Here is a 21,551-nt window from a genome sequence, read left to right on the forward strand (position 1 = left end):
ATAGATATGTCTGTTTATTAATAGATACATCTATTATGATACCTCTTCAAACAGTTATGACTGTATATAATAGATATATCTATTTATAATAGACACATCTACTATTAATAAACACATATGTTAAAAATTTAATTATAAAATTAAAACAAAATAATTATTTTATTTCATACATATATACTAAGTGCTGTCATAGAATAATATATATTAATTTAAATATATTTCACTTTTTTTATTTATTTTCTTTTTTGTATTTTAATAATATGAGAATCCTTTATCCCTATCTATTATCTAATATATAAATTATTTATAATAATTTATTAAATCATATTAAAATGAGAAAAACAATATAATATAGCATAAAATAATTGCTAACTTAATTTTCGATTGATTGAAAGAACTAAAAATTAATATTAAGGAGAAAGAGAAAATAATAATAATAATAATAATAATAATAACAATCATACTAAACTGTCTCCAATAATAGTATTAAAAAAATTATTTAACTCAAAAGGTGGTTATTGTGGGACATCAACCGCCAATTATTAATCCCAACGTTGAACCAGACCGTCAGATCAACGAACATCAAAAACCAAAATTTCTAAGTGTAAATGGATTGACTAATTGTTGGGCAAATCTTTTTAACAACATTTTCCGAATAATTGACCAAGACAACACTAGCCTTTCTCTATCTTAATCAATTACAATTCATGTTCCTGTGCTGTGCTGATTCAAATGGATGATGAGCCTTTCCTCCCAAAGACTTTAACAATACCAGAAGAAGATTCTCAATTCCCTTCTGGGTACTTTGATCTCATCTCTACTGATGTCATTATCCCCATCATCAAGAGCACCCCAAATTCTTCTTCTTATGTAAATGTTCTTGCCTGCAGCTTCAACAAAAACACAAGAAAGCTTCTTCATCGCTCATATTCTGCTCCATCTGTATTCACTCAAGCCAGGGAGTCTTCAATACCTGATTCTTTAGATCCCAGGCCAACTTCTAAGTCTACTCCGATGATCGTCTGGCAAGCGTTCATCGGTGTCATCTTATATGTAGTTATTGTTGTAGTTATATTCCTGGTTAGTGGAAGATTCAAGGGAACTACTACATTCAAGCCGGTGGATGCGTTGTACTTCACTGTGGTTACACTGTGCACCATAGGATTTGGTGACATTGTGCCTGACTCCGCATTTACCAAGCTTTTTACTTGTGTTCTCATATTGGTTGGTTTTGGTTTTATAGACATTCTGCTAAATGGGTTGGTTACATACATTTGTGACAGGCAAGAAGCAGTTCTGTTGAGTGTTGTGGATGAGAATAGGTTCAAAACATACATGATTGATAGAGTTAAAGGGAGAATGAGAATTAGAACCAAAGTGTGCTTCGCCTTGGCAGCGGTCATTGGCTGCATTGCTATAGGAACAATTGCAGCACATTTCCTAGAGAATTTGAATTGGGTTGATAGTTTTTATCTTTCTGTCACTTCTGTGACAACAGTTGGTTATGGAGATTTCGCTTTCACCACTTTAACAGGAAGATGTTTTGCCATAATTTGGCTTTTGATCAGTACACTGGCCGTTGCGAGGGGATTTTTATACCTGGCGGAGTTCAGGATTGATAAGAGGAATCGTGTAGTTGCGAAATGGGTTCTTCAGAAAAAGATCACCCTTGAAGATTTGGTAGCTGCGGACCTGGATAATGATGGATCTATCAGGTTATATTTTCCTTTCTTAACATGCTAAGCTTGATTTGATAGTTACACAAGTTGCCATTATCTTCTTTTAATGGAATTATAATTGGTTTTGAAGCGTAACTATTTAATTCTTATAATTGATGAATGCACAAACATTACTTGCACATACTTTGACTTTTCGTTACACTTCTATAAAGTTTGGAAATTTAATAGTTACACTTTCATAAAATTTAGGTATTTAAAAAGATGCGACTTAAGTAAGAGTATTAAATGACTTTTCATGCACAGCTCAGGGGTCAAAAGAAAAGATGCATTTGGCCAATTATAATTTATATACTTGGGTTGAGCATCTACTTCAATTTCTTTCAATTGAAGAATTCACACAATTTACTTGCTCTAACAACAATCATGGTGCTGATTTCTTATATTGTTGCAGCAAATCTGAATTTGTTATATACAAGCTTAAGGAGATGGGGAAAATAACAGAGAAAGAGATTCTTCAAATCTGCAACCAATTTGATTCATTAGATAATAGCAATTGTGGCAAGATCACTCTTGCGGATCTCATGGAAGGTGGCTGAGTAAAACAAAGGTGTAGAATTGCTGCAGCTTCTGGTTTCTTTAGCCAACACAATGCACATTCAAAAGGGTGCTTTTGCAAAATCACAATTTCAAATGCCATGCCAAATGGGCACAGTGCAGGCGAGCTAGACTTGGAATTTCTCCTCACTGTACAGAAACAAAAATCATTGCTTACAAGTAGTTAGTGTTATGAATTGTGTATGGGTATATAAACTATACATTGGAAAAACATAATTTTTTAAGTTTATAATGTGGGGAATAACTTTCTTTTTGAATTTGAAGGAGGAGGAAAGAAAGATTTAGAGGGAAGAACAAAGATATTATTTATATGAAATGATAAAGATAAATGTTTTTTTTTTTAATGTCACTGGTCACATGAGCACGTATAAAAATAAAAATAATATTTATTTTGCCTCAAGTCAAATTAAATGCAAAATCATCACTAAAAAGCCACTACAGAAACTTATTATATTAGCTTAAAAAAATATAACATGTTAAAAGTATTGCTAGATCAATTTAGACCAAAAAACTGGCATGCCCTCAAACAAAAAAGGAGGATAACATTCTAGCTCACGCCTGATACAAGCAGCACAAATTCCTCTACATACAAGAATGATACAAGAATGAAAAACTTTCGTCAAGTTCACCGATTATGGCTGTATGGGTGTTCCATACTTCCAAGACTTTTTAAGCTCTCTCTGGGAAAATGATGATCAAACTGCTCATTTTTCTAGGCAATTCTTCAAAGGCAAATCCATCATACAGAGTCCTTATGAGCTTTTATATTCTTGTCTAAAGCCTTCACCTACTGTCCTCGGTCCTCATTCAAGGCCTCTAATGTCTTAATGACAAGGTAAAATGAAATTTCTTGCAAGTTCACCAAGTATGGCTGTATGGGTGTTCCATACTTCCAAGACTTTTTAAGCTCTCTCTCTAGGAAAATGATGATCAAACTCCTCATTTGTCTAGGCAATTGTTCAAAGGCAAATCCATCATACAGATTCCTTATTCACCAAGATTCTTATAAATAAAGCAACCCCAAGACAGTATATATATATATATATATATATATATATATATATATATATATATATATATATATATATATATATATATATATACACATATACACATACCAGAATTTAGGATGCTGTAACAGCACTGAGGTAGAGTCCCGCTCGAACACAACAGAACAGGGCAGGTTATATTTACAAGCTTCCATGAAATTGATAAGTATTTCATCTGGCTAGAAATTTGTTTTTGACAAATAGCTTCGAAAGTGTTCAACAAGATCATAGTATTGAATAATAGATCTAATGCAAAGAAGTCAAATGCCAAATCTAATGAAAAGAATTGCTTATTATAGAAAGCCAATTTAACTTTAAGGGAATAATGGTACTCACAAAGTGGCATAGTCAAATCCCAACTCCCAGATGTGTAGATCAATTAAGTGTTGCTTGAGATAAGCTTCTAGCCTCGAACAGACAACAGATAATGTGTTTCATCTGCATACAATAAATCAACCAAACTTAGTACATAATAATAAAAATAATAATAATAATAATAATAATAATAATAATAATAATAACCACAGTGACATGGTCCAAATATCAAGGATTAGTTGTGAAACACCAAAAACAGAAAAACAAATAAATAGCATAAATATAAACCGTAAGAGTGTAGAGAATCAACGACTCAAAACAAACTAGAGAACTTCAAAGAAGTGGAGACAGACAGCAAAAGAAAAAGAAGCAAAGACAAGATCTTCAGTATGATCTCTGCTATTGAGCGAGACTTCCACCTTAAATGGACTTAATTTCAAAAATGTTTATTGGACTTATCATAAAATTTGTGTGGTTGCTTAAATTCTATTGTTACAACTGTTGAAATTTATGACACAAATTGAATTTGAGTGTGACAGCAACCAGCAATGAAATTGAGCCACCTGATAAATGGCAGAACTATTTCTTATGACAATCAAGATCACACAAAAAGACAATCTACTCTATGCTAGGTGACATTTTTCTCCATAGATTATATCATACTTTCTCCTCCTCCCTCCCCACAATAGATTGGAGACATGGAATGAAATAACGGCCATTACGTTACGTAACGGCCGTTATTTACAGGAATTTTCAACTACCGTTACAGATATAGCCGTTATTTAACGGCAAAAAAAAATTGCGGGCGGCCGTTACGTAATGGGTAACGGGCGTTACATGCAAGGGGCATATATTTTTTTATATATATACTTTTCAGCCTTCTTTCACATCTTGCAGCAAAGGCACGTGAAAATGGGATGGTAGGCCACAATTATTGACTAAATTCAAATAATTTCACTTTTACTTTAAGCCTTTTAAAATTTTCTTCAATTTTAGCCTCTCCCTCCAAGTCCTATTTTCTTTAGTCTTTCATAGTTTCTGCTCTAGGTCTCTAAACGTCCCAAGCTCATCTCCTTGCTCTCAAAATATCAATTTTCCCTTAAATTTTCTGCATTATATCACAACCCAAGGCTTGAATCCTTCAATTCTCTAGAGCATACTCATACAAGGTTGAGTTTTTTCCTTCTAATTTTAGCTATCTTCTTAATCTTTATTAAGTATACATAAAACACTCCATCACATTCACAATCCATTCCTGAAGCTCAAGGACGAAGAACTGATGGTGCTGGTGCTGGTGCTGGTGCTGGTGCTTCAGCTTCTTTTGCATTATCAAGTGATGATGATGATGATGATGATGATGGTGATGGTGGTGAAGTTGGGGGAGATCGATAGGTGGAGGTAGTGCAGGTACTAGTTCACAATCACATGAAGATGTTCAAAGCAGTAGTAGAGAGCAATCTAGTGGCATGGCTCCATCTCCATCTCAATCTCCAACAGTGCAACAAATATATCGCAGATCATGTGGTTCTAGTGGATGCATCATCATCAAAAGGCAAAGGTCCTACACATGAGGGGGAGTGTTCTTATGATTCTGAAGCTAACTGTGGATATGGATATGGATACGGATATGGTGAAAATATCATGCATGGTGGACACTCATCATCTACGTCTACTAGTGATTATGGATATGAATATGGACATGGACAAGCGCACCCAAATCCATATCCATGCCATTACCCTCCCATGTATGGAAATTTCTCATCATAAGAGGCAGAGCACTTATACCCTCCTCCTCCACAGCCCAACTTCAATGATCCAGTTCACTCCTTATTCAGTTTTAATCCATCAGAATATTATCAATATCAACATCAACAAGCTGATGATCAAAGCTCTCAAAATCAAGGTCAAGATCCTCCTAGACATTCCTTTTGGTGGTAATAAGGTTAGTTATTAACATTTTACATAATTATTTTAGCTATCAATTTATTAATGCTAATGATGTATAAGAATGATTGTTTTAATATCTTTATTTAATGTATTTATGCTTATTATATGATTGTATATCTTAATTTTACTTGTTTCCATTAATATCTACTCACTTCATGAATTTTACAAAATTTTCAAAAAAATTTGCGTAGTGCCAGACCGTTACCGTTACGTTACCGCCGTTACGGGCCCATTTCCATTACTCGCGAACGCAACCGTGATTTAAAACCATGGTTGGAGGAGAAGAATAATCAGTAGGGGAAGTCCTAGTAACCTACTTAAAATATAGCATTTAAAAATGATAATTCAGTATTACTCAATATTCCTCAAACCTCGTTTTTCATTTTTGACAAAAACAAAAAAGAATTATTTAGTTGTAGTCAGTTTTTTTTTCCCACAAATCTAGAAAGTACCATCAATTTTCACACATCATTGCCCACCATTAATTGAGTAACTATTGGCACAAATACATTCAATTAATTTTGTGCTTACCATGGACTTGGAGTTTATCTTTTCTAACTTGCACCAAGAGAATGGTAGGGCTTGAAACATGATACAATGCAACCCCACACCATCACAAACTTGAGTCAAAGCCCAAGCACAAGCAATTTGAATAACTTATGTGAAGGCCTAGCATTTGATAATGATGCCATAAGGGATATGAATATACAATCCACTCAGTAGAATAAAATAAATTCTTAACAGGGTTCTCGTGCAATAGCAGAAGTGCAGCCACCTGTTAGATTCTTGGCTCATGAACCCAACTCAGCTACCATCCCATACCAACAATTGAATACGGAAGAGAGAATAGAAGAAGAAGGAGAAGGAAGATAGAAGCAGAGAATGAGAGAGAATAGAAATCTGAGGGAGAAAATGAGATTCTTTATTTTCATTAATTTGGTAACTATACAATTGTTCTGTTTTTGTATTTATATAGTTGCAATACAATCAGCTATCCAATTACACTAGGCCAACTCAGCTTATTTAGTTACAACTGTATAACTAGTCTTTGACTCTGACAACTAACTCTGCTTAGCTCAGGTTACCAGCTCCTCAAGTCACAACATTACCCTGCCCTTCAAGAGTGTTATTGTCCTCAAGAACAAACTTATGAAATTGCTGTTGCATAAAATCTTTAGCTTCCCAAGTAGCATCTTGAGAAGAAAAATGATTCTCATTGTACAAGAATTTGCTCCACTTGAGCGACCGTCTCTTTGAATTGTCCTATGATCCAGTGTTGCTATTGGAGAAACCACATAGGAATCATGCTTCCTGAAATCTGGTAGAGAGTGCTGCACTAACTTTTTCAACACCAAGAAAGGCCCAAAACATGAGTTGGCACAAAATAGTACTAAACAAAACAAGAGTTGGAATTCTGGCAAAGCTCCTTGCTTGAACCTTGGACAATTTTCTTCAAATGAACCACTGATGCTGGACAATGTAAACTTACAGGAATAAAGCCAAAATTCAAATGAGAAAGTTCCTTTCAAGGGCATTTTCACAAACATATTCTGTGCAACAAACTTTTTCATTCTCTGTCTTCTCCACATCTCGATCCATTTTCCTTAAGAATAGCATTACCTTTTGATTTCATTAAACAATCATACCACTCATAATATTGGAACTTTCTTACAAGATCCACAGTTTTTGTAACTCCCCATATCTTCTTCACCATGAAAATTAATAACTTGCACAATTTCAAGCTTAGAAACCCTTTGAACAAAACTAATCTTATGATGAATATCAGGAAATTTAAGGAATTCAAGGTCAAGAAACTGGAAATTACTATATTCACTCAGAAAATCCTTCATCAATTATTGATTTTTATCCGTAGATACAATTTGCGGAATGATATTGTTTGTGAGGCTTTGGTCTTCTTCACAACATTGAAACACTCAAGAGACTTTCAATTTTTTTCTTCAAAATTTTGTTCATCGACATCCTTAATCCCAGAATCAATATTAATTGATTCTTTAACTTGACAAAACTCTACACCATCATTCTCAAGAATTTCAGTAGATTGAAGAGCAACAATTGTATTATTACCCTTAGTTCCAGTAGTTACATCACTGGATTTACCAACCTCTCTAACCCAAGACTAGGGAAAGGCAGAATATCTCTTTTCTCATTCGCTTGAGAATTAGACCCAACAACAAATTGAGGAGCAGGAGCAGGAAAAACGGCTTCTGCACCTTTGGAGGGTTGAGAAACCTTAAACAACTCCAGCAGTTAGTCAATCTTCTGATTCAGCAGACTCAGCTCTTGTCACAACTCCACCTTATCCTCTTGATTCTTTCTTTGATTCACTTGTATCAGTTCCTCCAATCTCGCTGAATTCCCATCCATAGTAACATGCATTTCTCGATTCATCTCTTGGAACCTTAGCTCCCAGGCTTGCATGCGATCCTCTTAGGGTTAACCATTGCCTTATCCTCTGTAATCGTCTGGTCCACAAACTCGAACTGCTTTGATACCAAATTGTCAGATTCTTGGCGCATGAACCCAACTCAGCTACCATTCCTTATCAACAATTGAATACAGAAGAGAGAATAGATGAAAAGGAAGAGAATAGAAGAAGGAGGAGGAGGAAGATAGAAGCAGAGAAAGAGAGAGAACAGAAATTAGAGGGAGAAAATGAGATTCTCTATTTTATTAGTTATTGTAACTAAACAATTGTTCTGTCAATTGTAATTGTAGAGAGCAGTTATAGGATCCAAAGAAGTATAAATAGGAACTTAATTGTAAAGAGGAGACTATCCAAGATCATTAATAATCAAAGACATCTCTCATCTCTGAAATATTCTGTTTCTCTTCTCATCTACTCTATTCTCTTTGCTCATCTACTCTCTTCTCTTTACTCGTCTACTTCTATTCTTTTCTCATCTATTTCTATCTCTCTCTCCCTATTCTTCTGTTTTAGTAAGTGTGCAGACTGATATGTAACAATAGATACATATCTCAACACATTACGGAGTTGCTTGAACTTTAAACTTCAAACAACAAACACAAGCATTAGGATGAAAATTGACTAGTCTCGTAATAAATTTCTACATAGTTTAAGAGTTTGGGTTTCAGACAACATCCCAAATTGAAATGTCTTATCAGATGCTTTCAGTTGAAAGATGAAACCTTTGCAAACATAAATGATGAAGGATTTGCAAGAGGTAGAAAAAATACAGATTTTGGAGTTCAGATGGATTTTTCCTGCTCACTTAGAATTAATCAATATAGTAGCCACCCTACAATTATCTGTAGAAGATAAGAAATAGACAATTTAATCTCAATCAAAATATTTTACAGAGTGACACAGACACCACAAAAAACACACACAGAGAGAGAAATGCAAAATAATAACAGGATTAATTCATTATGTTGTACCTGTGAATAATTTTTGGACTAGTTCACATATTTTAGATTCATCCAGCCACCGACACCTACAGAAGTAGTTACTTCTTAAACTGCACCTTCTTGGCTTTTAAAATACAACACTGTAAAACAGACATGGTGCGATCATCAGGCATTATCCCCTTTGGTGACATTTGATCAAGAAGGTCTACAGCTCTATCCACATCTCCCCTGTTACAAAAGCAGGATAGAAGAGCTGTGTAAGTTACTGTATCAGGTTTTAGTCCTCTCTCAATCATTTCATCAAAGAGGCATACAGCATCCAGAAGGTTATCTGCCTTACAATGTCCATCAATCAAAACAGTATAACAAATGACATCTGGTCTGATTCCCTTATTCTTCATTTCCCCCAAACAGATGAAGCATCAAACACGTTTTTATTGCTTCCCTTAGAACTGGCTAAGGAACGTACCTTCCTTATATGTGCTTTTTGATGACCATCAAGCAAAACGGTATAAGTAACCAGATCATGTTTAATTCCTCTTTGTTTCATATCATAAAAAAGATCATGGGCTTCCTACAAGCAATTCATCCTGCAGTAACTACTTATCATTATTGTGCAGGTAAAGATATCAGGAGTCACCCCTTTCACAGACATAATGTCAAAAACTGATTGTGCATTTCTCACATCTCCAGCCCGACACAAAGCAGCGATGATTCTACCATACATAACCTTGCTAGGTTCCACATTCAAAGCCAACATTTTCTTTAGCAGCACGAGAATTCCATCATTATCACCTTCCTCACACAGGTTTTTGAGAAGATTGTAGCAGCAACTTTTCTTCACCATGTGCCCCTGTCCTGAAAGTTCAATGAAAAGCTTATAAGCCTCTCTAGTATGGCTGGCTTTACAGTATCCATTAATCATGGCAGTATAATCCCTTATACTATTAAAAAATGCTTCAGCTTCTGTCACTTTCCCTCCTTCACATAAACTTTCAATTATCACATTACGTGCAATATCATTAGGTTTCAGATTCTGTGTCTTCATATGATCCAAAAGGCTAAGTGCCTCAGCTGCAAGGCCTTGTCCACAAATCCACTAGCAAGTACATCGTAAGTGATAATATCCGGCTTTAAACCCTTTTCTCTCATTTCCTCAAATACCTTGTATGCACCAACCAGATTTCCTTGGCAACAATATCCATTAATTAGAGTCACATAATGCACAATATCCATACCCATTTGCTTGACCTTCATCTCATCTAGCAATGCTAGAGCCTCTCTTCTAGTTTCCTCAGTTTGCACAAAGCATCAACTACAATGTTGTAGCAAACCTCATCTTTTAATATACCTATGTTCTTAAATTCATTAAATTGATCCACCATTTCAGAATGCATGCCCATTTCACAAGAGCATTGAAGAATTGAACCAACAACCACACAACTTATTTTGACACCCCTTGGCATCATTGAGGAGAGCATATGCTTTTAGCAATTTCCCACCCTTGCTTAACCCACAAATCAATGCGTTGTAGCAATGCATATCTGGAACTCACCCTTCTTTTTCCATGTCAAGCAAGACTCCTTCTGCTTTGTCCAATTTCATCTCATTGCAAAAGCCACGAATTGCAACTGCATAAAAATATGTGTCTAAGGGGATGTTAGCTGATTTCCATGCTTGAAGCACCTGATAGCCCAAGTCCGACTTCTGATTCACACAAAGTCCTATATAAGCTATGTAAGTAAAATAAATGCCGGTAACACCATCTTCCTCTATGTCGTTAAAGACATCTGCAGCCTCTTCTAAACTACCCTTTAAGCAAAATGCCTTTATCACAGTGGCATAGGCAAAATCATTAAGGCTCAAACCCATCCTCTTCAACTGCTTGTAAATGGCCAGCGCCATATCCACTTTACCATTCTGAATCAATCTATTCATGAGAAAGTTACAGGTGAATATATGGGGCACGAGTCCACGCCTCCCCATTTGAAACAAAGCATCAATAGCCTCATCAAACATACCAGCACTAAGATAGGACTTACCCAAGGCATCATATTCTTTAAACAGAAATGAAGAATGTTGTTTAGTGTCATCAACAACCCCTTCACTGAGAGTATCAAGCAAGCATGAAATATCAAAAGAAGCACCATTATCATTGCGAGAAGCCATAAAAAGATCAAAGAAAATGGAACGGAGGTTCCCGTGGAGACCCCAATAACAGAGGATTCTAATAATAGCAGCACAGGTGGAGACATCATGTTGGAAACCCAAGTCCCTCAATTTGCAAAAGAAGGAGAAGCCTGATTGGGTCGTTTCTTAAGGCTGTATAAGATATCAACAACCTCGAATGAATCTAGATATTGTCGCTGGTCAACGTCGCTGTCGCCAGCGGCGGTGGTGGAGGAATTGTTGATCAAGGGGGCAAGTGATGTTGAGAAGGATTTGGAATTGAAAAGAAGAAGTAGAATGGAGATAGGTTTAGGGGTCAGAAGTTTTCCGTTAAAATTAAAGACTGACCTGGAAGACGAAAGCCACATGGAAGTTGAAAGCTTCTCCTAGAAGTAGATGAAGATGAGAAGCAGAGGACTGCGAATTCAATACAGAACGTGTTAGAGAAATAGCAGAGCTAGGGTTTTTTTTTATTTTTTTAATATTAAAAAAAATTATATTATTTAGATTTTGATCCGCTAGGGTTTTGACGTTTGAGGATTTTAACAGCACAGCCAAATTTTCAATCATTCTATGGTTTAACCAATATGTTTTGGACATTATGAATTTAAAATCCAACATTTTTTGTCCCCCGCCCTTTTAACCATTACTTTAAAATCTAAGCAAAATTTACGATTGGCACAAAATTAATTCTCCCCATTTATATTAAATTATGTTTTAATTATTCAATTTGACTTAATTTAATGATGTAAAGTATATGGCTTAATATTTATTTGGCATTGTTATTAAAATTAATATTAAAAAAATTATTTTTTTAAATATATTAATTAAAAAATATTAAAAAATAATTTAAAATTAAATTTAATAAATATTAATTATAAAAAAATTAAAATAACAAAATAATTTCAGCCCTCCAAAAATTAATACCAAACAAACACTTTATATATTTATATTAAAATCACAAATTTTCTCTCTTCAAAAACTTGTGCTTTAATTTACAAACATTTTCTAGTTTTAGTTCTATTTTAATTTTAATTTTAGTTTTAATTTCATTGCAAATCTCAGCTTTTACACTTAAAATTATAATATTTTTATATTCATTTTAAAATATAAAATACAATCTTAAATTTTTAATATAAAAAAATAATAATATTAATATTAAAATAATAATATTAATATCAAAAATATACTCTTTAAAAAGAATATTATATTATCTTTTATATATTTCTTAATTATACAATCTTTAATTAAAATATACTTATATAATTAAGAACTAAAAAAATATATTATATAACTAGCATGTGATTTAATCATATAATTAAAGATTATAACATAATTTAATGTATATAAGACTAAATCAAAATTACTTTAAAAAGTATTTTATATATATATATATATTATAATCTTAATTATATATAAATATATATAATTTTATTAAAATTATGAAATATATCTTAAAATAATTAAAAAAAGTGTATAAAATTAATTCCTTTTTATAATAATAATTCTTTTTCAGTTTCAGTACAGCTTAGTATGTTTCTTCAATTCGATTTTAAACTCCAAAAATTATACACTAACTCTAGCAGAAACTTCTAATATATAATTTCATCAAATTTTTGTATTTATTTTAACAAAAATTTGTTTCAAATGTGAATAGTGAATTGTTAGGCCGTAGATTGCTTCGGAGGAAAATTAAGGAAAATTCTAACAAACTTCACTTATTCTTTCATTCGAAAAGGGGAGGGAATGGGGGAATTTAGAAACAAAACAGAAACATATCACCTGAGTGGCTCTCGAAGCAAATAAATTTAGTGCTCTCTCCATCACAAAACTATAGATGGTGGGTGTACATATGCACCTTATGCACTGTAAAATTCCTCCTACTTTCACATGTCCAGTTCACTAACAGAAAATGAAATCTCTTTCCTGCAAGTTCACACAGCATAGAAAACAACTGAACAAAAGCAACAATGAACAGTCACCTTGGCCCAGATAGAACAAAGGGCAACAATTGAGTAACTTGCGTTGATGTTGTTGTGAATGATGGATTGGAAATGCTGTAGTTTAGATTAGGTTCAACTTCTGCAACACCTTCCAAGACTTTAACCACCATTGACATGGAAGGCCTCATTGCATAATCCTTTTGCAAACACCAAGCAGCAACCTTCATCATGATCACTACTTCTGCTTTATGCAACTGCATATCTTCACTGCAATTATCAACTAGATCAGACAGTTGATTCTCTTCTGCCTTCTTCTCAAAAAGTCTTATTAAATGCATCTGTTCTTCTGGCTGTGAGCGATCAACATTTCTCCTTCCACACAACAATTCTAGGACAACCACCCCAAAGCTATAGACGTCTGCCTTTTCTGTGATTACTGAGCTCAGCCATTCTGGGGCCAAATAGCCTGGAGTGCCTCTCATGGTTGTCACAACTTTACTCTGGTCTCGATCAATCAGTTTAGACAACCCGAAATCAGAGATTTTCGCATTAAACGTGTTGTCTAAGAGAATGTTTTGGGGTTTGATGTCTAAATGGAGTATCTTTTGTGTGCAATCTTCATGAAGATATGTAAGTCCCTTTGCTATGTCGAGGATGATCTTCTTTCTCTGCTGCCATACAAGAGTAAACTCATGGGTTTGATGGAAGATCCATTTGTCCAAGGAGCCATTAGACATGAACTCATAAACAAGAAGCCTGCGGGATTTATCAGCACAAAAACCAAGCAGCCTTACCAAGTTCACATGGTGGATTCTGCCAATTGACTCAACCTCAGCCGAGAATGATTTTTTGACTTGGCCCAAACCATTGAGACGCTTCACTGCAATTTTGGTGGTGCCATCATTTAGAGTTCCTTCAAAAACTGAACCAAATCCTCCCTCACCGAGAACCTTGGAGAAGTTCTCTGTCAAAGCTTTTAAATCTTTGTAGGAAAATCGAGTGGGCATTCCTGGTACTTGATCCAAGTAATCATCCTCATCTACATCAGCATTTCTTTTCTTCCAAACTAATAACACTATGATTCCAATCACAAGAAACAACCCAGAAAATGTTCCGAGGCTGGACCGTATAATTGTCGACCTGCTTTTCCTTTTCTGCTGAGGAACTCTTGCTTCCGTATTTGAGGCATTTTGCACCTTTAAATATACAGTAGTGTTATAATGAACTCCTCTCCTATCATTGTTTATCAGTGAAAATATCTGATTTGGCAAGTAGCAATAACTTCTGGCAGAATCAGAACCATATTTAAAAATAGCCGCTTTGCAGGAGCAATTCTTTGAACAAGCCTCCTTGCACTTCTCCAAATCCACATTTTCCCTTTTTTCTCCTTTTGATGGATCCAAATCCACATTTTTAAGATCACTGAGAAGGGGGGAATATGTTGTATCGTTGAGCTCTATAAAACCGTGATTTAGAGAAGCTTCACAAGACAAGGGAGTAGTTTCAGAAAACCCATGATTAGGCAGCATATCATTTATTTGCTTGAAATAAGTTGTTGAAGGAGAACGGCACTGCCCATTGGAGCAAATTCCATAGTTCCCGCAAACTATAGGGTAGAAACATTCATTCGGAGCTGAAAGCAGATCTGCAACTTGTTTCCACCTATCCGTGTCCAACTCGTAAACTCTCAAGTGTCCGTCAGGACAAAATCTAATATACTGTACTGATAAGGCTTTGGGAATGGATCTAAATACATCCGGCTGACTTGGCTTAGAAGAATTGGCGAACAAAGCAAAGCTTCCATTCTGAAGGATGACATAGGTTGGTTCCCTATTCTTTTTTCTACCATAAAATTTGAATTCATAATAGACTTGAGGTGGACTAGACTCTACCGAAGCAACTGCTCGTTCATCAGTGACTGAAAATGAAAGCAAATTTAGTTGAGTCCAATTTGTAGCAGAAATACTAGGAATAAGTTTCTGCCCTGCCACCAACTTTTGACCTGGAACCAAAGAATCAGTTGGGTGATTAAAAGATTGCCAAACTGTAGCATTATTGTGATCAAAAAGCACAAGATTGCCCAAATCAGTCAAGTTTAAGCCTGCAACAGACTTGCCAGCAGTATTCGTGGACCAAGCTATAATTCCATCAGAATCTTTTAAGATAAAATCTCCATCTGATGTGAGCTGCAAGGTAGAACTGATTCTAACAGGATTGTTTCTATTGGCAGACCAAACTACTTGAGGAAAAACAATACTCTTAGAGGTTATATTTGCACCATCGGTTTGAACAATGAAAATGGCAAAGAGATAAGAGTCACAGGTTCCATTGCAGAAGAAACCGCAAGCGAAGCTTGGACCCAATCTTGCCCTGACAAGGATGGGTATCACCCTTGATCCATCTGAGAATTTTACAGAATGGTCAAGAGAGGGGCTTTTTGTCCATGAAGTAGAGAGGCTGGCCGTTGGGTAACGTAAAGTTTCAGCACTTGGTAAGTGAACACAATGGAGAAGAAGAAAGCTAAGGAGTATGGATTGAGTCAAGGAAATGCCCATTAAAGAAGACAGGACAGTAGCTGGCTAGGGAGGCTCAAATAAATTAGAAAACTAATAATGTAAAGAGGTAAGTTGAAGTTCTAATATTGTTATTGCAATTGCAATAGACTTCAAGTAAACGGTCATCAGCATCATCTTGCCCTCATTTTCCTATGGGAAAATTCTTTGATGATTCCAATTACATGCGGGGCCGCCTCTTTTATTGTCTTAGTCTTGGATTCTAAAGAGTCCATCCTCACCAATTCTAAGCAAGAATGATCTCCTATTCTCTGCATTAGAAAACGTAACGCGAAAGCTGGAAAATCCCAACTTTGACTTTGTTTTGCTTTATTTCTCTCCCGGGGGGCTAGGGGTCCATTGGCCATCTAGATTTATTTAAAAAAAAAAAGCTAAATAATAAAAAAAAAATTCAAACTTTTATAAATTTTTTTAATGATAGAAGAAAAACAAAGCTCTTCTGTGATCATGTCAGGGAAAATAGAGGAATAAATCACGACTCACGATGTTTTAAATTAAAAATTTTTTTTTAAATTCAATTTATTATGAATTTAGATATAAATATATGTATTTCAAATGTAAAAAAAAAAAAAAAAAAAAAAAATTACACCCTATATTTCCTTAAGAGTAGAGAAAACGGCACATGAGAAATCTCCGGCCGCCAATCTGTAGTTCCATACAGCATAGAACCAGCAAAGTCCTTATAAATGCTATTTTATCAAGGCTTTCAAATTTAATTATTATATTAATAAAAGTAAAGAGTTTAAATTTTTTAATTTAATTAGTATATTATTAATTATATATTATAAATTTAATAATCTTTAAAAAATTATATATTATTATAATTATTAATTTCATGTATTTTATAAACAATTACTGAAATAAAACTAGTTAAAATTTAATATGTAATTTAAAAAAAATAAAATTATATTTAAAAGTTTAGATTTTAAATTAATAATATTTTATAATAAAAATGAATTTTAATATATTAAAATTTTATAGTATAATAAAAAAAATTTAATAATTCAACTTAACATGCTAAAAAAATAAATTATCGATATAATTAATTATTAATCTCATAATATTTTCAATCAACACCTGGTAACTACTGGTATACATTTTCATCAAATTTTTGTATTTGTTTTAACAAAACTAAGCTTGTTTCAAGCGTGAATTGTCAGGCCATAGTTTTGGAGATAATGAACTAAGAAAAATTGAGTGAATTCATATGGGAAATTCTAATAAATAACTTGACTTATTCTTTCATTAGAAAGAGGGGTGGAAATTAGAAACATAACAGGAAAACAATTCACCTGATGTAAGCAAATAAACTAGAGAGCGTCCCATTAGTTTTTCAATTGTAATGACTAATTTCATGTCTAATTCACTTACAGCAAATCTAATTTGTTTCGTACAAGTTCAGACAGCATAGAAAAACAACTGAACAAAACTAACGATGAACAGTCACCTTGGCCCAGATAGAAGAAAGGGCAACAATTCAGTAGCTTCTGTTGATGTTGTTGTGAATGGTGGATTGGAAATGTTGTAGTTTAGATTAGGTTCAACTTCTGAAACACCTTCTAAGACTTTAACAACTATTGACATGGAAGGCCTCATTGTATAATCCTTTTGCAGACACCAAGCAGCAATCTTCATCATGTTCCCTATTTCTGCTTTATTCAACTGCATATCTTCACTGCAATTATCGACTAGATCTAACAGTTGATCCTCTTCTGCCTTCTTCTCAAAAAGGCTTATTAAATGCATTTTTTCTTCTGGCTGTGAGTGATCAACATTTCTCCTCCCACACAACAATTCTAGCACAACCACCCCAAAGCTGTAGACGTCTGCCTTTTCTGTGATTACTGAGCTCAGCCATTCTGGAGCCAAATAGCCTGGAGTGCCTCTCATGGTTGTCACAACTTTGCTCTGGTCTCGATCAATCAGTTTAGACAATCCGAAATCAGAGATTTTTGCGTTAAACTTATTGTCTAAGAGAATGTTTTGGGGTTTGATGTCTAAATGGAGTATCTTTTGTGTGCAATCTTCATGAAGATAGGTGAGTCCCTTTGCTAAGTCGAGGATGATCTTCTTTCTCTGCTGCCAGGCAAGAGTAAACCCATGGATTTGATGGAAGATCCATTTGTCCAAGGATCCATTAGACATAAACTCATAAACAAGAAGCCTGTGGGATTTATCAGCACAAAAACCAAGCAGTCTTACCAAGTTCACGTGGTGGATGCTGCCGATTGACTCGACCTCAGCCAAGAATGATTTTTTGACTTGGCCTAAACCATTGAGACGCTTCACTGCAATTTTGGTGCCATCAATAAGAGTCCCTTCAAAAACAGAACCAAATCCTCCCTCACCAAGAACCTTGGAGAAGTTCTCCGTCAAAGCTTTTAAATTTTCATAGGAAAATCGAGTGGGCATTCCTGGTACTTGATCCAAGTAATCTTCCTCGTCTACATCAGCATTTCTTTTCTTCCAAACTAATAATACTATGATTCCAATCACAAGAAACAAACCAGAAAATATCCCAACACTGGACCATAATATAATTGTCGACCGCCTTTTCCTTTTCTGCTGAGGAACTATTGCTTCTGTAGTTGGGGATGGGGCATTTTGCACCTTTAAGTATACAGTAGAGTTATAATGAGTTATTTCATTATCATTGTTTATCAATGAAAATATCTGATTTGGCAAGTAGCAATCACCATTGGCAGAATCAGAACCAAATCGAAAAATAGCAGCTTTGCAGGAGCAATTCTTTGAACAAGCCTCCTTGCATTTCTCCAAACCCACATTTTCAAGATCACTGAGAAAGGAGGAATATGTTGTTTCCATGAGCTCTATAAAACTGTGATATAGAGAAGCTTGACAAGACAAGGGAGTAGCTTCAGAACACCCAAGATCAGGCTGCCTATCATTTATTTGCTTAAAATAAGTTGTTGAAGGACAACTGCACTGCCCATTGGAGCAAATTCCATAGTTCCCGCAAACTGTAGGGTAGAAACATTCATTCACTCGACCTGAAAGCAGATCTGCAACTTGTTTCCACCCATCTATTGTCCACTCGTAAAGTCTCAAATGCCCGTCGGGACAAAATCTCACATACTGTACTGATGAGGCTTCGGGAATGGATTGGGAGAGATCTGGCGCACTTGGCTGAGAAGAATTGGCGAACAAAGCAAAGCTTCCATTCTGAAGGGTGACATAAGTTGGTTCTCTATTAGTTTTTCTGCCAGAAATTGTGAATTCATCATAGACTTGAGGTGGACTAGACTCTATCGAAGCCACTGCTCCTTCATCAGTGACCGAGTATGAAAGCAAATTTAGTTGAGTCCAATTTGTAGCAGAAATACTAGCAATAAGTTTCTGCCCTGCCCTCAACTTTTGCCCTGGAACCAAAGAATCGGTTGGGTAATCAAAAGATTGCCAAACTGTTGCATTATTCTGATCAAAAAGCACAAGATTGCCCATATCAGTCAAGTTTAATCCTGCAACAGACTTGCCAGCAGTATTCGTGGACCAAGCTATAGTTCCCTCGGCATCTTTTAAGATAAAATCTCCATCTGATGTGAGCTGCAACGTCGAATTGATTCTAACAGGATTGTTTCTGTTGGCAGACCAAACTACTTGAGGAAAACCAACACTAGGAGAGGTTATACCTGAAATGCTATTGGTTTGAACAATGAAAATGGCAAAGAGGTAAGAGTCGCAGGTTCCATTGCAGAAGAAACCGCAAGCGAACCTTGGACCAAAGCTTCCCCTGACAAGGATGGCTCTCACCATTGATCCATCTGTGAAATTTACAGAATGGGGAAGAGAGGGACTATTGGTCCATGATGTAGAGAGGTTTGCAGTTGGGTAATCGAAAGTTTCAGCACTAGGTAAGTAAACATAATGGAGAAGAGCAAGAAAGCAAAGGAGCAAGGATTTTGTACAGTAAATGCTCATTAAAGAAGACAGGACGGTAGCAGGCAGGGGAGGCTCAAGTAAATATAAAACTTATGTGTAGGAGGTAAGTTGAAGTATTAATATTGTTATTCCAATTGCAATTGGCTTCAGGTAAACGGTCAAAGGCATTATCTTTCCGCCTCCACATGCATGTGGAGGCGAAGCCTTCTTTTTTGTTGTCTCAAGACTTGGACTATCCAAAAATAAATAAATAAATAAAAATTTACGCGAGAACGATCACTTTGCAATATAGAAAGTAATACGAAAGCTGGAAAAACGCTAACTTTGATTTTATTTCTCTTTTTTTTTTTACTTTTTTAATTCATCATTAAATTAAACTTCAGTGATTACTGACAATTTTCCTTCAAAAATGTTTCCAATTCCAGCCTTATAAGTGAAAAAAAAATTATATTAAGAAAATTATTTCTATATAAATTTGATAATAGTTTAACTTCAGAAATATTTGAGGCTAATAAGTCACTAGATATGAAATAATAAATAAAAAAAAATTAAACTTCAACTATTCATCTATTAATAAAATAAAATTTAACTTTACAAAAAAATAAAATTACTATAAATATTTCCATTAATTATACTTTTAAAAAAATTGTCATCTCTCTCCGAATGGTCAAGGTCTAAAATTTTTTTTTTTTTAAATAATAATAATAGTGCAGCACCACGTTTGAATCAATGAAACCGCGTACCCTACAAACCATTGGATGATGTTTAACAGAAAATCGATTCAGTCAACGAAATCATTTTGATGTGGAAAACGCGCTTTCAAAACGACAGACAATCCGCACACCACAAAACCGGCAAGTCTTTGCCCATGCAAGACAATTTTTTTAGGGAAGTTCGGTTCCCCTTTTGCGTTATGCATACTCAAATAACTGAATTACGTTTGATAAATTTTTTTTAAAAATAACAATTGAATTTATTAATAAAACAGCCGATACGTATTAAAAAAAAAAATCTATTGATAGTAATTTTTATCAATTCTATTTTTAAAATTATTTTTATTAACCATTGGTTAATTTTATTTTTTTTTTATTTAACGTATATTATCTTCTTAGAAATTTATTAATTATAAAAACTTTATATCTTTAAAGTAATAATTTATTTTTTAAAATTATGATAAATAATAAATAAATATAAAAATATTATAAATATAATAATTATAATGCCATTCTTGTACATATATAAAAAAATTATATTTTTAATTATTATATAATAAATTAATAATTATATATTTATTTTAATAATAAAATAAATAATATAATATTTATTCATATTAATCATTTTACATATTAACAATATTAATTATACATATTTTCATATAAAAATTTTCAATTAACTCTAATGATTTCATATAAGATTTAAAAGAGAAACATACGTTTCACAAAATTTATATTTTTGATCTCATTATAAATCAATTATGATTCCATTGAAAATGAAGGGTTAATTATAAAAAAAAAAACTAATAAAAAAAAAAGCAAATTAGAAAAACATCCTCCATCTGTGCGTGGACTTTTAAACCAATTGACATCAAAAAAGATTATTATTAATTTTTTTTTTTCATATGTTTAACTTGTTAAATTTTCAAAACTGATTTTATTATTTATAATCAATTTCATAAATCATTTTTACAAATTTATTATTCTGTTCACTGTATAATAATGCACACACAAAAAAAAAATTATCCCAAAAATTTAATTAGATTTATTAAATTTTTCATTTTTATTCTATTTATCTATCTTATTTATATTAATTAGTTTATTTTTTAATTATAAGAAAAATTATTATATCAAATTTTTTTAATTAATATTTTATTTTTTTACCCACTGACTTAAATTTGACTTAAATTCTTAGCTCTGCCATTAAGCCAAAACAAACAGACCCTTAATTTAAAAAAAATAATAATAATAATTTTTAGCA

The 21,551-nt window shown here is 33.8% G+C and overlaps 3 protein-coding genes and 1 pseudogene across 5 annotated transcripts; 1 reads left to right on the plus strand and 3 right to left on the minus strand.

Annotated features, from left to right (window-relative positions):
* The first annotated feature begins 629 nt into the window (after positions 1-629).
* LOC110663498 (two-pore potassium channel 3) lies at positions 630-2,551 on the plus strand. 2 transcript variants are annotated; one of them, XM_058138632.1, is made up of 3 exons: positions 630-800; positions 891-1,715; positions 2,131-2,551. In XM_058138632.1, the coding sequence occupies exons 1-3, from the start codon at positions 733-735 to the stop codon at positions 2,273-2,275; spliced, it is 1,038 nt and encodes a 345-aa protein (XP_057994615.1). In that variant the 5' UTR covers positions 630-732; the 3' UTR covers positions 2,276-2,551. The 2 variants fall into 2 exon arrangements, with proteins under 2 accessions (XP_057994615.1, XP_021678504.2); XM_021822812.2 differs by having other exon boundaries at positions 631-1,715.
* LOC110663497 (pentatricopeptide repeat-containing protein At2g26790, mitochondrial-like) lies at positions 1,989-11,739 on the minus strand (annotated as a pseudogene).
* Positions 11,740-12,948: 1,209 nt separating this feature from the next.
* LOC110663423 (G-type lectin S-receptor-like serine/threonine-protein kinase SD2-5) lies at positions 12,949-16,046 on the minus strand. The gene has a single exon (XM_058138633.1). It carries the CDS (start codon positions 15,657-15,659, stop codon positions 13,140-13,142), a length of 2,520 nt encoding a protein of 839 aa, XP_057994616.1. The 5' UTR covers positions 15,660-16,046; the 3' UTR covers positions 12,949-13,139.
* A 929-nt stretch (positions 16,047-16,975) lies between these two features.
* On the minus strand, positions 16,976-19,685 carry LOC110663500 (G-type lectin S-receptor-like serine/threonine-protein kinase SD2-5). Of its 2 annotated transcripts, none has more exons than XM_058138027.1 (2): positions 17,880-19,685; positions 16,976-17,753 (listed from the first exon to the last, which is right to left on the minus strand). In XM_058138027.1, exons 1-2 carry the CDS (start codon positions 19,614-19,616, stop codon positions 17,121-17,123), a joined length of 2,370 nt encoding a protein of 789 aa, XP_057994010.1. In that variant the 5' UTR covers positions 19,617-19,685; the 3' UTR covers positions 16,976-17,120. The 2 variants fall into 2 exon arrangements, with proteins under 2 accessions (XP_057994010.1, XP_057994009.1); XM_058138026.1 differs by having other exon boundaries at positions 16,976-17,756.
* Between the last annotated feature and the right edge of the window lie 1,866 nt (positions 19,686-21,551).

The sequence above is a fragment of the Hevea brasiliensis genome, chromosome 16, assembly GCF_030052815.1.
Source record: "Hevea brasiliensis isolate MT/VB/25A 57/8 chromosome 16, ASM3005281v1, whole genome shotgun sequence".
Lineage (NCBI taxonomy): Eukaryota > Viridiplantae > Streptophyta > Magnoliopsida > Malpighiales > Euphorbiaceae > Hevea > Hevea brasiliensis.

Coding starts and splice junctions, on each gene's coding strand:
- LOC110663498 (XM_021822812.2), top strand. CDS start 733: ATGGATGATGAGCCTTTCCTCCCAAAGACTTTAACAATACCAGAAGAA. Junction 1,716..2,130: donor GATAATGATGGATCTATCAG/GTTATATTTTCC, acceptor ATATTGTTGCAG/CAAATCTGAATTTGTTATAT.
- LOC110663423 (XM_058138633.1), bottom strand. CDS start 15,659: ATGGGCATTTCCTTGACTCAATCCATACTCCTTAGCTTTCTTCTTCTC.
- LOC110663500 (XM_058138026.1), bottom strand. CDS start 19,616: ATGAGCATTTACTGTACAAAATCCTTGCTCCTTTGCTTTCTTGCTCTT. Junction 17,757..17,879: donor GCATCCACCACGTGAACTTG/GTAAGACTGCTT, acceptor CTTGCCTGGCAG/CAGAGAAAGAAGATCATCCT.